This window comes from Neolamprologus multifasciatus, chromosome 17 (assembly GCF_963576455.1).
Source record: "Neolamprologus multifasciatus chromosome 17, fNeoMul1.2, whole genome shotgun sequence".
NCBI lineage: Eukaryota > Metazoa > Chordata > Actinopteri > Cichliformes > Cichlidae > Neolamprologus > Neolamprologus multifasciatus.
The window spans coordinates 39,261,218-39,275,490 of NC_140455.1; the positions used below are offsets into that span (position 1 = coordinate 39,261,218).

General features: G+C 42.8%; 1 protein-coding gene across 8 annotated transcripts in view; it reads left to right on the forward strand.

Moving 5' to 3' along the window:
* Positions 1-14,273, forward strand: part of LOC146499897 (pleckstrin homology domain-containing family A member 5-like) — a 124,414-nt gene that overhangs the window by 66,237 nt on the left and 43,904 nt on the right. For 5 of the 8 annotated variants that reach the window (XM_085136853.1, XM_085136852.1, XM_085136855.1 and 2 more), the window contains exons 5-10: positions 2,941-2,994; positions 9,429-9,603; positions 11,593-11,697; positions 11,961-12,033; positions 12,459-12,559; positions 13,316-13,431. In XM_085136853.1, coding sequence (XP_084992979.1) covers positions 2,941-2,994; positions 9,429-9,603; positions 11,593-11,697; positions 11,961-12,033; positions 12,459-12,559; positions 13,316-13,431 — 624 coding nt within the window. The remainder of the gene's footprint in view (positions 1-2,940; positions 2,995-9,428; positions 9,604-11,592; positions 11,698-11,960; positions 12,034-12,458; positions 12,560-13,315; positions 13,432-14,273) is intronic. The other 3 variants (XM_085136854.1, XM_085136860.1, XM_085136858.1) reach the window with 1 other exon arrangement.

Below are 14,273 nucleotides of genomic sequence, written 5' to 3' on the forward strand. Positions count from 1 at the left end.
GTGCAGGATGTGTAAACAGTAGGAATGTGTGAGTGTGCATGTGTCACACATGTATGTGTGAGTGTGTCACACATACATGTGTGACACACTCACACATGTATGTGTGAGTGTGTCACACATGCACACTCACACGTGTGAGACACATGCACACTTACACATGTGACACATGTGTGAGTGTGTAGAGATGGAGGAGCCAGTTCACCAAGAATAAAAGCTGAGGCAGTGATTTTCCTCTCCAAGTCCTCCCAGCCTGTGCAGCACACAGTGAAGTGAGACGGCGTTCCTCCATCACCATCGTGCTGCGTACAACAATCAACACATGAAGGTGTGCAAAGTGACCAGACACAACAGCGCAACAGAGACGTGCAACTTCTTAATCAGCCAAAGACCCAGACAGACTTTTAATTCATGTGAAAGCCTGAAGCTTCGCCTCGTCCACCCCAGCTGTGAAACTCTTGTTATCATCTATCGTCCACCTGGGCCTTACACAGAGTTTTTATCTGATTTCTCAGACTTTATATCTAATTTAGTTCTGAGCTCAGATAAAATAATTATTGTGGGTGATTTTAACATCCATGTAGATGCTAAAAATGACAGCCTCAACATGGCATTTAATCTGTTATTAGACTCAATTGGTTTCTCTCAAAATGTAAAAGAACCCACCCACCACTTTAATCACACTCTAGATCTTGTTTTAACATATGGCATAGAAACTGAACATTTAACAGTGTTTCCTGAAAACCCTCTCCTGTCTGATCATTTCTTGATAACATTTACATTTACAATAATTGATTACGCAGCAGTGGAGAGTGGACTTTATCAAAGTAGATGTCTTTCTGAAAGCGCTGTAACTAAGTTTAAGAATATAATCCAGCCACTGTTATCATCGTCAATGCCCTGTACCAACACAGAGCAGAGCAGCTATCTGAACGCTACCCCAACAGAGGTCGATTATCTTGTTAATAATTTCACCTCCTCACTACGTACGACTCTGGATACTGTAGCTCCAGTGAAAACTAAGGTCTCTAATCAGAAGTACCTGACCCCGTGGTATAATTCTCAAACACGTACCCTAAAGCAGATGACTCGTAATCTGGAGAGGAAATGGCGTGTCACAAATTTAGAGGATCATCATTTAGCCTGGAGAAATAGTTTGTTGCTTTATAAGAAAGCCCTCCACAAAGCCAGAACAGCTTACTACTCATCACTGATTGAAGAAAATAAGAACAACCCCAGGTTTCTCTTCAGCACTGTAGCCAGGCTGACAAACACTTTCTTTAATATTTCCAAATGATTTCCTGGTTTCAGTTTGGTGTTCAGTGTCCTTAAAAACTGTTTGCAAGCACACGTCCCCATCACGACTCTTCTTCCACCAGCAGAGCCCAGGACCACAATACAGGAAGTCTAGGCCAGCTCTCTCTTTAAACTCTGATCTCTGATCCTGTGAGTGACCCAGAAGGCAGAGTGCAGATGGAGCCTACATGAGTGAGGGAGTCTCCCACTTCTGTTCCCACTTCACCTTTGCCCAGCCTCTATAAGCCTCTATAAGAGGTTGGAGTAGAGACTGAGCACGCCGTGGCCACCGTCGCCTTCATCTCTGTGTCCCGTGCTGAGGAAAATAATCTAACAAGAAGGCAGGATTCCTTGAAAATCCGATCCCTCGGGAATACAGCAGGACTATAAATCTGCTGAAGCTGGAAACGTGAAGATCCATTCCAAACGATTCTCATGTTTCCTAATTTTTCTGACCTCGTAATCTTGGGCGTGCTGGGTGCCCCGATGCTATATATTGACGATTTGTCCTCTAGCATAAATGTTACGCTTTGGGAGAGAGAACGTGTTGACCAATAATGTCTCTGCCAGGTGCTTAGGCTCCACCCACCTCTTCTCTCACTGACATCCAATAGCGTTCCTTAAGTAAAGTCATGTGATGTGCAGCCACACCCCGTCATTCTTTCCCCCTTTAAACTTTGCCATCCCTATGAAAGGTCAAAGTTGAATCACGTCTCCAGACACAAAATCGAGACATCTATGATGTTAGAGGAGCCTGAGCTCAGACTCAGAGCCACGCCCCCCAGCTCATTGCTGCAGGGGGTCTTAGCATCGTCCCAGGGTGGTGGCATTTCCCCGACCTTGTCCTCCATCGCTGGTCTTCGATGCTGCTGCACGTCCGCTCCATCTCCTTGGAAACAGGAATCCGTGGCCCAATAATACACCTGGACTGTCCGTCTCCTGCATGCTGTGGTTTCAGGTGCAGTCAGGGCACCTGCAGCAGTTAGTCCAGATCATTTAACTACAACTCAGAGAAAGCAGCTGCTGGGTCATCCCTCCAACAAAAGATGCTCCAGAGTGATATATGTGGCAGTCAGGGCATAGCGAGAGGCTTCATACCACACGGTGTGCAGCGCGCCTCCAAGCATGGTCATCAGGGTTGATCTTTCTCTCTTTCTGTCTGTTACAAAGGTCACTTCCTCTGCCCCACCTCCATCTGTGCCCCTCATCAGAGAGGCTGCTCCTCCCTTTTTTCATTACTGATGCTAATCTACGGCAACATAATCGTTCTCATTAGGATGAACCACACGCCTCTGCACTTTTATCGAGTTTTCACCCGTCCTGTCACGTTCAGCTCACATCTTTCTCTGATGCTAATAGTTTCACATTTTCATCATCCTGACGAGTTTAGATGAGTTTTAAGCTCCGACCCTGTTTGACACATTTGTCTTTAGTTCCTCTGTCTGTCCGTAACTATTCACAGACGATATAAAGACTTGATGAAAGAGTCAGGGTGTGTGGGGCTAACAGGAGGCTCTGAGTGAGACTGATCAAAGGAGAACAAACATCTTTTATTTGTTTGTTTATTTAACTATTAAATATTGCATAATTGGGTTTCATTGTTGAGTTTCCGCTTTAACGTGATTCTGTCTCCCTTCCTGTTTGTAGTGTGAATTGTGGAAAGTTTGTCCACCCTGAGAAACCTGTAGAGGCTGTCACCAGGTAATGAGCCCTCATGTCAGTGGCTGCTTTGGCTTCAGCTTCTCTTCCAGCCTTGTTGCTTTAAACCCTTTTGCTGCTACTTCAGAGCACATTTAAACGCTCAATAACAGCTCAGGCTCTGCTCAGCACGTTCCTGCTGTACAGTAAACTGTGCGTCTAAATCACAGCAAATAACTTTATTTCACAGGAGCAAAATTCAATAGTTACTGTGTCGTTTTTGTTGTAATCAACTGAATTTCTTTACTTTGATGCTAGCTTATATTTGTTAACATTAATGCTAGCGCGAGCTGACTAAACTGTAACTAAATACACCTAAACTCTTAACATGATGGATTCTTTGTGAAGCACTGTTGTCTGGGAGAACCTTCTTCATGGGTTATTTCGTGGTTTGTGTGATGGACTGAGGTGAAAACCAGGAGGAGTCCTATAAATATTAAAAGAGGGTTTTCCTTTATTTAACCCAAAGAGTGATGTTTACAAAAAGGATAAATGTCGAGCACTCAGGACTGAACTCAGGCCAAATGTGGACTCGACAAACCAACAAGGGCTTATATATAATCAGACCACTATGACTCAACACAACCAGTACAATCCAGTTTGTTAGTCAACTAAACACCAAAGAAGAAAATCAGAAAACACTCGACTCTGAATTCAAATATTGAGTTAAATACAAAAGCTCATTTAAATAAAGAAAATACCCCCGCAGGAAGCGGTGGAGGCCTGTGGTGGGATCATGGCAGGTAAAAGAAACGAGGATTAGTCCCAGTCACAAACCAGTCACCCCGTGGCTCCGGCTGCTACGAGCAGCTCCTCCTGCATAACTGACTTATGTTGCATCCTTTATTACAATCTGCACATCATAAATCTTGTAAGTATTTGTAGGTTATGTATCTCTGTTTGCAAGCTGCAGACCTTTCATTGGTCAAAGCTTTGTAACTTTGTGAGAAATAATCATTAACACATTTATAAGTATCTCATTTCATAATCTGTATTTAAATACACTGTTCATCATTTACTTTGACTTTTTAAATGTTAACAGGTCCTGATAACTTTTACTTGATGGAATACTTTTAGAAATTGTTACAAATTACATAAAAATATAAAATATTAAAAAAAGATTTTGATATAATATATAAGTAATATTTATATTATATAAATAGATTTAAAAATTATAATGACAGACTAACAATTTTGTCATTAAACATGTTATATGTGGGCTTATAATCAAGACTAACGCATTTATATTCATGTTTATAAATGATGTACTAACATTGACTAATGCTTAATACTGTGTAGTTATTATAAGTCACTTCATCTTTGCACAGTGTGCCTTCTGTGCTGGATAATTGGCTGTAGTTCTGACTGTCAGACATTCGTACCTTCGTCCTAACAAAGAAACAACATAAAGTTTTGGATTTACAAGGAAAAAAGATTTTAAAGATAAAAATATGAGGATTTGTCAAACGTGCCCATAAGAACCTTTAAAAAATTCTTCATACAAACAAATTGCCGGGCAAACTGGAGCAGGACGGGTCACGTTAAAACCAGAGTCAGCAGACGTGCAGCAGAAGATAACAGGTTGTCAAAGCAGCCAATGAGAAAGCACAAAGCTCTGCGACCTTCTTCCCAACAACACAGCAGTTAATCGTTCTCCTTTGGTCTGTAAATTTAGGGCGATCTAACTGGTTAAAGTCAACTATGCTGACAAAGTAATGTCTTTACATGTATGTTGACTGGCTCTTTGCACGGCTCTCAGGAAGCCTGAAGAGTCACCCACACCGATGCATGTCTGGCTTTGTTTTTCTCTCCAGCTTTCTTTACATCCTCTGAGAAATATTTCCTCCTGTTTCTGCCTCATGCAGATGTTAACGTTGTGCTAACACACGATTCATATTTGTTATGATTTGTCTCCTACAGCTGAGAAAGCTAAAGTTTGAAATAATGCTGTATAATATTTAATACATCGTAAAACTCAGTGATTGTGAGTCTGTGGAAACGCACGCTCTTGTTGCTGAAGTTGAGGAAACTCAGTTTGTGATACAGTGAACCTGCTCCTGTTACCTGCCTGTTATACGTGGTGCAGTTTTCTACTGATCAGCCAAATCATTATGTCTGTTTTTTGTTTGTTTGGTAACTATCATGTTATAAAAGGATAGAAGAGCTTCAGATTAAGAAGCTTCATCCTCCTGCAAATTCCTGCAAATTCACCCTGTGTTGGCTCGTCCACGTGTCACGTCTTTGCCTAAACCTCTGAGTGCTAGTCAGGTTTGGAGTATAACCTGCCCCCAGATGAGCTTCTTGTGAGCTTCCACCAAGCAGTTTGATATTGTACTCAAGCAGTAATGTCACAGCCCTGCCTTTGGTACAAAGAGTACTTGACTGTGTAAACTTGGTCTCCAGCTGTGCACAGATGGGTTGATTGTGTCGACTGCTGAGACACCTCGTAGTTGGAGGCCTGGGAAACTTTTTAATGGTTTCATAATGACTTTGCTGACACTTGCACCCTGTAGGGTTTCATTACTGTTGCTTCTGTTTTAAGTTCTGTTCAGGTTTGAACTGTTGCCTCGATCATATCAGTTCAATCCCATCATTATGAGAAGAGGAAATAACAGACTTAATTGCATTGTTTTTTCTTTTTCCAACACAAATGCATTAGTAATTGATTCCAGACACCTAATTTGCTGGTCTTTTTATTAAAAGTTAAGCCATTGCTTATAAATCTCAACATATCATCAAGTGTTGCAGTGGCATGCTTAGAGCACAGTGATTCCTCACTGAGCTGATGATCACATGCTCATTTCAGCAACTCTTTATAGATGAAATCACATTCTAACAATAATTACAATAATTTGCTGTACATCATAATATTGCTGTGTAAAAGAAATTTATAACGTATGTAAATGTAAATATAGTATTTGCCAAAAAGCAAGCAAAATGTTTTCCTTGGTTCTCCTGAAGTTATCCAATCAAAACACTGATATGATTTTGAAACATCACAACAGTCCAGTGACAAATCACTGAGCTGTGTCGCAGTGCAAAAAATAACTCCTGATGAGTTTCTGAGCCACAAACCAAAGCAGCTGTCACGTGTGGATCTGACTCAAACCAGCTCAAGCAACTTTGAACGTCATACAGCTGACTGCAGGTTTCCCCAACTTTACATACACTTTCGTAACGACTGAAATGGCAGCACTGATGGGCTGTGAGGTCACTTTCATGATCAGTGATTTGCAAACTGTCATGACGATTGATAAATGACCACGAGCACCATTCACAGTTGGGGAAAGGCTGAAGTCACAGTCTAAGAAGGCTAACCTGCCACGTTTCATATCCTCCCTGGTGAATTTAATGTGTCGGTCCATCGAGTTAATGAAATGTGGAACGTCCTGAGATTTGATTTTCACCCAGGTGTCATCCATCTGAACCAATGGCTTGGTGGTGTTCCAGGGTAGGATAGCAAAGCCCTCTTTACTTCCATGTACAAATTGGCCACGATGGGTGAAACTGGGAGCCCGTGGCACCCCCATGTTTCTGCCTGTAGCACTGAGCCTTGTATGTGAAGTAGGTGGAATGAGACACAGTTCAAACACACTTGGTCGATGCTGAGAGCGGTCCTGCTGCTGAGGTTGGGGTCATCCTGTCATCTGTTGTGTTCTGGATGTGGTGTTCACAGCTGCAGGGTTGAGGATCGAAGCCAGAAACTTGGAGATGTTACAGGTGACTGAGTTGATCATGCAGACGATCGGTCTTAAAGGTGCTCCCTGTTTATGTATCTTCAGTAAACCACACAGCCTTGGTGTAGACTCCCCTGGGTACAGCCTGTGGTATAGTCCGGTCAACAGCCTTGTTCTAACTGCTTCAGTCTATCAGCCTCTTCCTGTAACCACTTCCTGGGTCTCGTTTCAGGGGCTCAGAAGTATTCTCATGATAGTATTTCTGGTTAAAACTGTGCACCTGCCCTCGTCTGCTGGAAGGATGATGATGTTGTCATTACTGCAAGCTGATGTTGGATGCTGGGGGCTTTGCATTGCTGAGACAGGCTGAAACCTTCGTCTGTAGCTGCTCTGCTTCCACATCTGCAATGTTGTTGTTTCGAGTTGCTGTTTCTGTGGCTGTGATCGGTTACACTTGCGGGATTTGTCTCGGCGTCACTGCAAAGCTCAACCCTTTTGCAGGGATGTTTTTCTCTGCTTGAGTGAGTACACGACATTTTCACCCACATGTCCACATCCTCACCATCTTACAGCTCTGAATTCAGTCATTCCCAAAATCTCTGAGAATGGGACTCATGGCCATTAATCAACAGTCATGACAGTTTGCATATTAATGATCATAAACTGAGCTCCCAGCCCATCGTTCCTTCAGTGGGCTGGTTTCAGTCATTGTGCAAATGTCCTGTTTATAAGGTTGAAACCTGCAGTCAGCTGAGACTGAAGACGTCACCTGATGATGACAAAACGTTTCTCCTCTTCCTTACCTGCATGATTGAGCATGCATCAAAAGTACAGCACTTGCATGGTAACTGATACAGACTGTAACTGATGAGCAGTATTTCCATTAAGAATAGATAAGGAGGTGATATAATAGGTAAAAAGATTAGTTAGACTTGTATGAGACAGTAAATGTTGCTTTCAGGAGAGATAAAGGATGTGTTGAGGGATAGAGCTTAAACCCCTAAAGTTTTGTCTTCAGAGACTTTTAAGCATCATTTAAGGTCTGGCAGTGTCCCAGCACTACTCACTGAGCAGGACCATTAGAAACGGTGTGGTGTGTGGCATCAACAGTAACACACGTCTGCAAGAATAAGAATCACGGAGACTTCCTTTGTTCTTATGTGTGCAAACAGAGTTTTGTTGATGTGCTTTGCTTCGATCGTGGCTCAAGAGTTGGGCGTTCGTCTTGTAATCGGAAGGTTGCCGGTTTGAGCCCCGGCTCAGACAGTCTCGATCGTTTTGTCCTTGGGCAAGACACTTCACCTACCGCCTACTGGTGATGACCAGAGGGGCCGATGGCGCGATATGGCAGCCTTGCTTCTGTCAGTCTGCCCCAGGGCAGCTGTGGGTACAATGTAGCTGCCTCCACCAGTGTGTGAATGTGAGAGAGAGTGAATAGTGGCATTGTAAAGCACTATATAAATGCAATCCATTATTATCATTATTATTATGATGCTCTGTTGACCGTGGCACTCAGAGACCTTGAGCTTCCTTGTCCTCTCAGTAACTGTCTCCACCGTTCTGCAGCAAAAAACTTTGAGCTGGTTCACTTTGACAGGCTAAGTTTAAATTGGGTGGATGTGGAGGCAAATAACAGGTGAGTTTAACACACCCCCGCACACACTCCAGTTTTCTTCATCTCTGCTTCCATCACCCTCATTTTCCCTCTCCTCGTGTTCATTCAAGCCACTCGTCCTTTCCTTCGTCCTCCTCTGTTTAGTTGTGCCAACAAAGCCGGCGTGTTATTAGGAGTGAAGATGGGATCTGCTCGTGAAATGTGCAGTTAGTTGATTGGCTGGCTTCGACCTGTGGAGACTGATTGTTTCTGACAGGCAACGTTTCTCATCAGCTTGAAAAGACGACTTGCACCTAAGAATCTATTAAACTAACAAAACTAACTAACAGTTCCTTCTAGTATTCTCAGTACTTCACACTTCATTTGAATAAAACCTAACTGTCTGTAATCGGCAGTAAACGTGGTTTCTAGCTGGGAAAGGTCATCAACCATTCTTATGTGGCTCAGATGTTTATAGTGTTGGGGATGAGGAGTTGTGTCAGTGTGAATCACTGATATTTGTCCTTTTTCACTATCCTCTGCATGTCATTAACTCTACATTTCTTATTTCCTTTCCCTTTGCCTCCTCTCTCTGTGTGTCTGCTGTTTTGTGTAGTTTGTTTTCGGCAGCTTTGCTTCACAAGCACAAAAATACCTTTGAATGTTTTGTCTCCTTCTCCTCTACCTGCTACTAGCTTTGTATCAGAAATGGGACGTCGACAGTTGTGATAAAGAAGATACTTTCTCCACTCCAAGGAACAAAACTAGAGATTAACAATAAAAAGTCAGGATAACTGGGCTGAAATTAAATTTAGGAATGGAGCAAACTCGTTAAAATAGCTGCTTCTGCAATAACTTGGCCTACTTTAAGTCTGTTTGCATGTATGAAATCTGGCTTAATACCTCTCCTGGGACCTCTCCTGTTCCCAGATGTGGGAGGAGACCTTGTCAGCGATACTTTGTAACCATAGTTCAAAGGCTCCGTACCTGCAACAGTGGTCACAGCGGTTTCATAGCGCCTTGAGACGACTGTTGTTGTTTGGCGCCGTATAAATAAAATTGAATTGAAAATATAGTACGTGTGGGTAGGGGTCACGACACTATATTGTACATTCTCCTAAAGTGAAATGTCTGAACGTCTGTGTCTCTGTGTTTCCTTGTGGCAGATCGGCTCCCAAGTCTTCGTCGGAGCAGGGAAGCAGCAGTGACAAGAAGGAGCGTCCTATGAGTACCATGAGCGAAGCGTCAAACTACACAGGTGGCTCCGATTACAGCACCTTCACTGGCAGCCCAGCCACCACAGTCACTACTGCCATTACCACTTCCACCTCATCTACACGGGTTAGTCTTTACCTGAACCTCATAACAAGAGTGAGCCACACTGACTCATCAGCAGAGGCAGAAATGCTCTTTGTGCTGTGAATTCAATCATTTCAGTGGAGGTCACCTGTGCTGTGGATAAAGAAAATAGAAACTTTTAGCTGTAACTCGTCTTTTTTCTGCTTTTGTGATGCAATAAGTGACTTTATCTCCACTCTGAGTCATTACCTGTGTTCTGTAGTGAGTAACAGAAAGAATAATGTGTGAAAGTCTAAATAAAAACGCCTCATTTCTTTGATTTTAACAACATTTTAATTCATAAACACAAAGAAGAAGACGGCGAGTGGAGCTCTGGGACACATTGTGTCCACCATGTTGAAACCACGATGTAGTTAGACTACAAAATGCACGTCTGACATGTTCTAACCCTGAGCCATCACGCATATGTCTTTGTAAGTGTATTTAAATTACTCACAATTTACCTCGAATTGCACAAACATTGAAAAAATGTCTTATTTTGCAGTTGTGATAGTTTCTAGGAGTGTTTATTTTTAGAAGATGCTATCAGAACGAGTACATAACTGACACTTTGAGTCCTTAAACTCCTGGGGGAGCAGGCAGCCGTCATCTAGTGAAAAACAACTACTGAAAAGCCAGCTGAGAGCTGACAGCATTACCAGAAGTAATAAATTCACTGTTCGACTGACAATAGCAGCCTCCACTGGTTGACCAGGCTAAGGCAGCCAAAGGGCCGGCTTGCCCAAAACCACCAAGAACAGATGCCCTCTCCAGGAGATCCTGTTGTCCTTCATGTTCCTATATGCTTGCAGATCCCAACTTCTGCAGCCTACAAGTGGAAGTGGACCGTCCCATCATAACCCCTGGGAATATATTTCCCTAATGTAATATTATTTATAAATATAAACTATAAACTGCATAAGTGCATGGAGGCAAGACCTCAGAGCATACTCCATAATGTGTTGTACATTATTATATGTAATGTGGTATTTTTCAATTATTGTATTTACCAACATCAAGAAGTCACAAGCAAAGAAAGACCACACCATGGTGGATGTTTGAACAAGGAGAGTTTACTGGTCAAAATTATTTATTAAACAAATAAAACACATTTTTTTAACCACCAAAAATACACGTTCAAAGCAACACAACAGCCCGATATCAGACAGGACACCGCTCTGTAGAGTGAGCAATCAGTTGGTTTTATTTTGTGGATTCAAGCTGCTCTTCATATTTTTGGCCACCAGATGTCACCAGAGAGGACTGTTGTAAAGCTTGAGTAATGAACCGTTTTTCAACACAAGCTTCAGAAAGCTTCATTTGGCCATCGCTGCACAGGAATGTGTCCACAAACAGGTCCAGGAATCTATATACAGAGACGATGGTTAGTTTAAGCCTTAAATAGCAGCAGCACTACAGATCAGCCCAGGTGAGGGGGCCACAGGTGAGAGCCCAGTAACAAGCTCCGCCCAGGCAGGCAGGAGACAGTAGGGAGGAGAGAGAGAGAAGGAAAATAACAAACCAAACCTGTAGCCAGTCAGAGACATGTGAGACACTTTTCTGTCATTTAATTGTTTATTCCTGATCACGCTGCTGTGTGAACCATAAAAGAGGATTTTATCAGCAGGAAAAGCTGTAAAACTTCTGGAAATACAGTTAAAAGTCCAACATGTCTGTTTGTGCTTGTTTGTGGTGAGCTGCTGTTAAAACAAGGTAAGAATTACAAACAGCTTCCAGCCACGTTCAGGCCTGTGAGACATTTCAAACACACTTTGTATGTAGTTCGTTTATAGTTTAATACTGAACTGTAAATTTAGTCTTTTTCAAGAAGGTAATTTTCACTGTGACCAGCTCGTAGTTTTATTCTGTTTACAGGTCTGCAGGTCTACAGGTGTGCATTTAAATGTACCTAATGTTTTCTCTATGAAGCTGTTCTTACATGTTATGCATCCAAATTCTCCTCATTCATCATCTATCAACGTCTTCAAACAGCCTTCTAGGTCTTCCAGAAAAGTCCACAACTTTGGCAAGAGGTCCAATTCAATCAAGAGGAACCCGAATGCCCCAGTGGTGAGGAGCAGCTGGCTTTACAAACAGGTAATGAGGAAGGCTTATTGGCCACCATATCGATGACTTTTGTCTCTGAGTGATTTCCAGTCAAAGTATTGATTGTGTTGACGGTTTCACCAGTCAGTGGACCAGCTTAGTTTACCTAATGTAATAAAAATGTAATCGTGTATGGGTCTGTACGTATCAAGGAGAATTGTTGCTGTGACCATTACTAAACATGTGTGTTTGAAAATAATAACGTTCTCTATAATTGTTACATTTTACTCACTGACGACCTTTGACCCATTCAGGACAGTACAGGCATGAAGCTGTGGAAGAAGAGGTGGTTCGTTCTGTCTGACATGTGCCTCTTCTACTACCGTGGTGAGGACACACATGTTGGCACTTTAAGAAAAGTTCAAGGCTTGTCAGCTGTGTTTACCTTTCACACAAATATCCAGATGTGGAAGATATTCACTGTTTACATACGAGGCCTTTATTTCTGTGTAGTATATTTGCCTGATGTCGTAATAAATATGCAGCAAAGAGCAAAGGTTTTACACACTTGTTATCCCTCACATGGCATCATAATGGTTTTCACTCCGTCTCTGTGATGAATACTGTCCTCTCAATATTGATTACAAGCGTGAGTACACCTTTATGTAGCTCTTTCATTTCAAAGAATCAGTCTATGTGGTAAAAACGTTGTCATGGCCAGCAACTTTCAACTCGTACTCCCAGTCTGAAACCTTATTGAATCAGATTGCTGCCATAAATATGTTTCAGACTTTTCTCTTTCGTTGCTGCAGATGAAAAAGAGGACAGCATCCTAGGAAGCATCCTGTTGCCCAGTTTTCACATATCGATGTTGTCGGTGGATGACCACATCAGCAGGAAATATGCCTTTAAGGTAAACACTAGTTTTAAAGGTTTGTCATGTTATTATTATTGATGGCAACAATCCACGCACTTTGTAACTAACTTTTCATTTTTATTGATTTTTACTTTCATGTGACAGCAATTCAATCCAGTTTTATTTCTACACCAAATCACAACAACAGTCACCTCAAGGCGCTTTATATTGTAAGGTCGACCCTGCAATAATACATACAGAGAAACCCAACAATCATATGGCCCCCTATGAGCAGCACTTTGGCGACAGTGGGAAGGAAAAACTCCCTTTTAACAGGAAGAAACCTCCAGCAGAACCAGGCTCAGGGAGGGGCGGGGCCATCTGCTGTGACTGGACGGGGTAGGGTTAGGGTATTCACAGGGTTCACAGTGTGCAAGTTATAGATGTAAAAAAGGTAGAAAGTCTCAAAGTTTCACCTTGACGAGGTTGATGTACTGACCCCCAAAGCTTTGATCAGAGGTTTGAGACTGAAAGAGGCGTCCATTTGTAGAAGTACCCCAACAGCACACACTTGACCACAGCAGACTGATATCCAACATTTTACTGTTAGTTTTAGTTGAGAGGCTGTGTCGGAATTTCATGGTTAGAAATGCTAACGCTAATGCTAACGCTAACGCTAAAAATACATAGATGTGTGTGTACACATACACATAGAAAGTTGTGTGTTGGGCAGTTCAGTGTGATACTTGTGATAAAGTCCAGATTTGGTTCTCGCACTTCTGTCTTATCTTATGGCTCTCCCTCTGTCTTCAGGCCACGCACCCCAACATGCGGACGTATTACTTCTGCACTGACACAGCCAAAGAGATGGAGTCCTGGATGAAGGTCATGACAGACGCTGCTCTCGTCCACACTGAACCAGTCAGAAGGTTGGTGCTAACCACAGGGATATGTCAGACAGATAAGATGGTGTGCAGAGGTGAGGTACACACCTACTGTGCAGAGGTGAGGTACACACCTACTGTGCAGTGACACAGGTCTACAACGTGGAGTGTTGTTTTATATCCCACGCATCACAGGGGCCTCATTTATGGTGTGTTTTATGGCCTCAAAGTCTAAGGAGCTTGGATGACCTGGATGAACCTTCACAGACATCTTTAAACCCATTTAAACCCAGTGGGAGTTTCCCCCCACAGAGGGACAAAAGGACCCCCTGATGATCCTCTAATCACCTGAGCCAAGGTGTGAAACCTGGCCCCACCTTATCATGTGATTTCCTGAGGTCAGATGGCCCAGGATGTGAGTGGGCGTTAAGGCGTCTGGGAAGGATCTCAAAACTGGATTATAGATGGCAGACAGTTGGTGTCATAAGCCCCGCCTCTGTTCAAAGATGGTCGCTCCACTGACCTCAGGAATTCACATGATAAGGTGGGGCCAGGTTTCACAATGAGCTCACCTGAAACTCTGGCTGATTGGGACCCACACCCAGTTCCACACCTTGGCTCAGGCGATTAGAGGATCATCAGGGGGTCCTTTTGTCCCTCTGTGGGGGGAAACTCCCACTAGGTTTATATCTGGGACTCTCCACCATTTGACCTTAGAACTGAAGAAGCTTCTCGGATGAAGGTGAAACATCTTCAAGCAACTTAAAGAAGTCCAGACGCTTTTGTTTCCAAGCTCCTTAGACTACCCAATACGTGCGCTTACTGGTAAGGTTCAGTTACACTAAATTATAATTTATTGACACTTAGTGTGGTTCATGTAAGCCAAA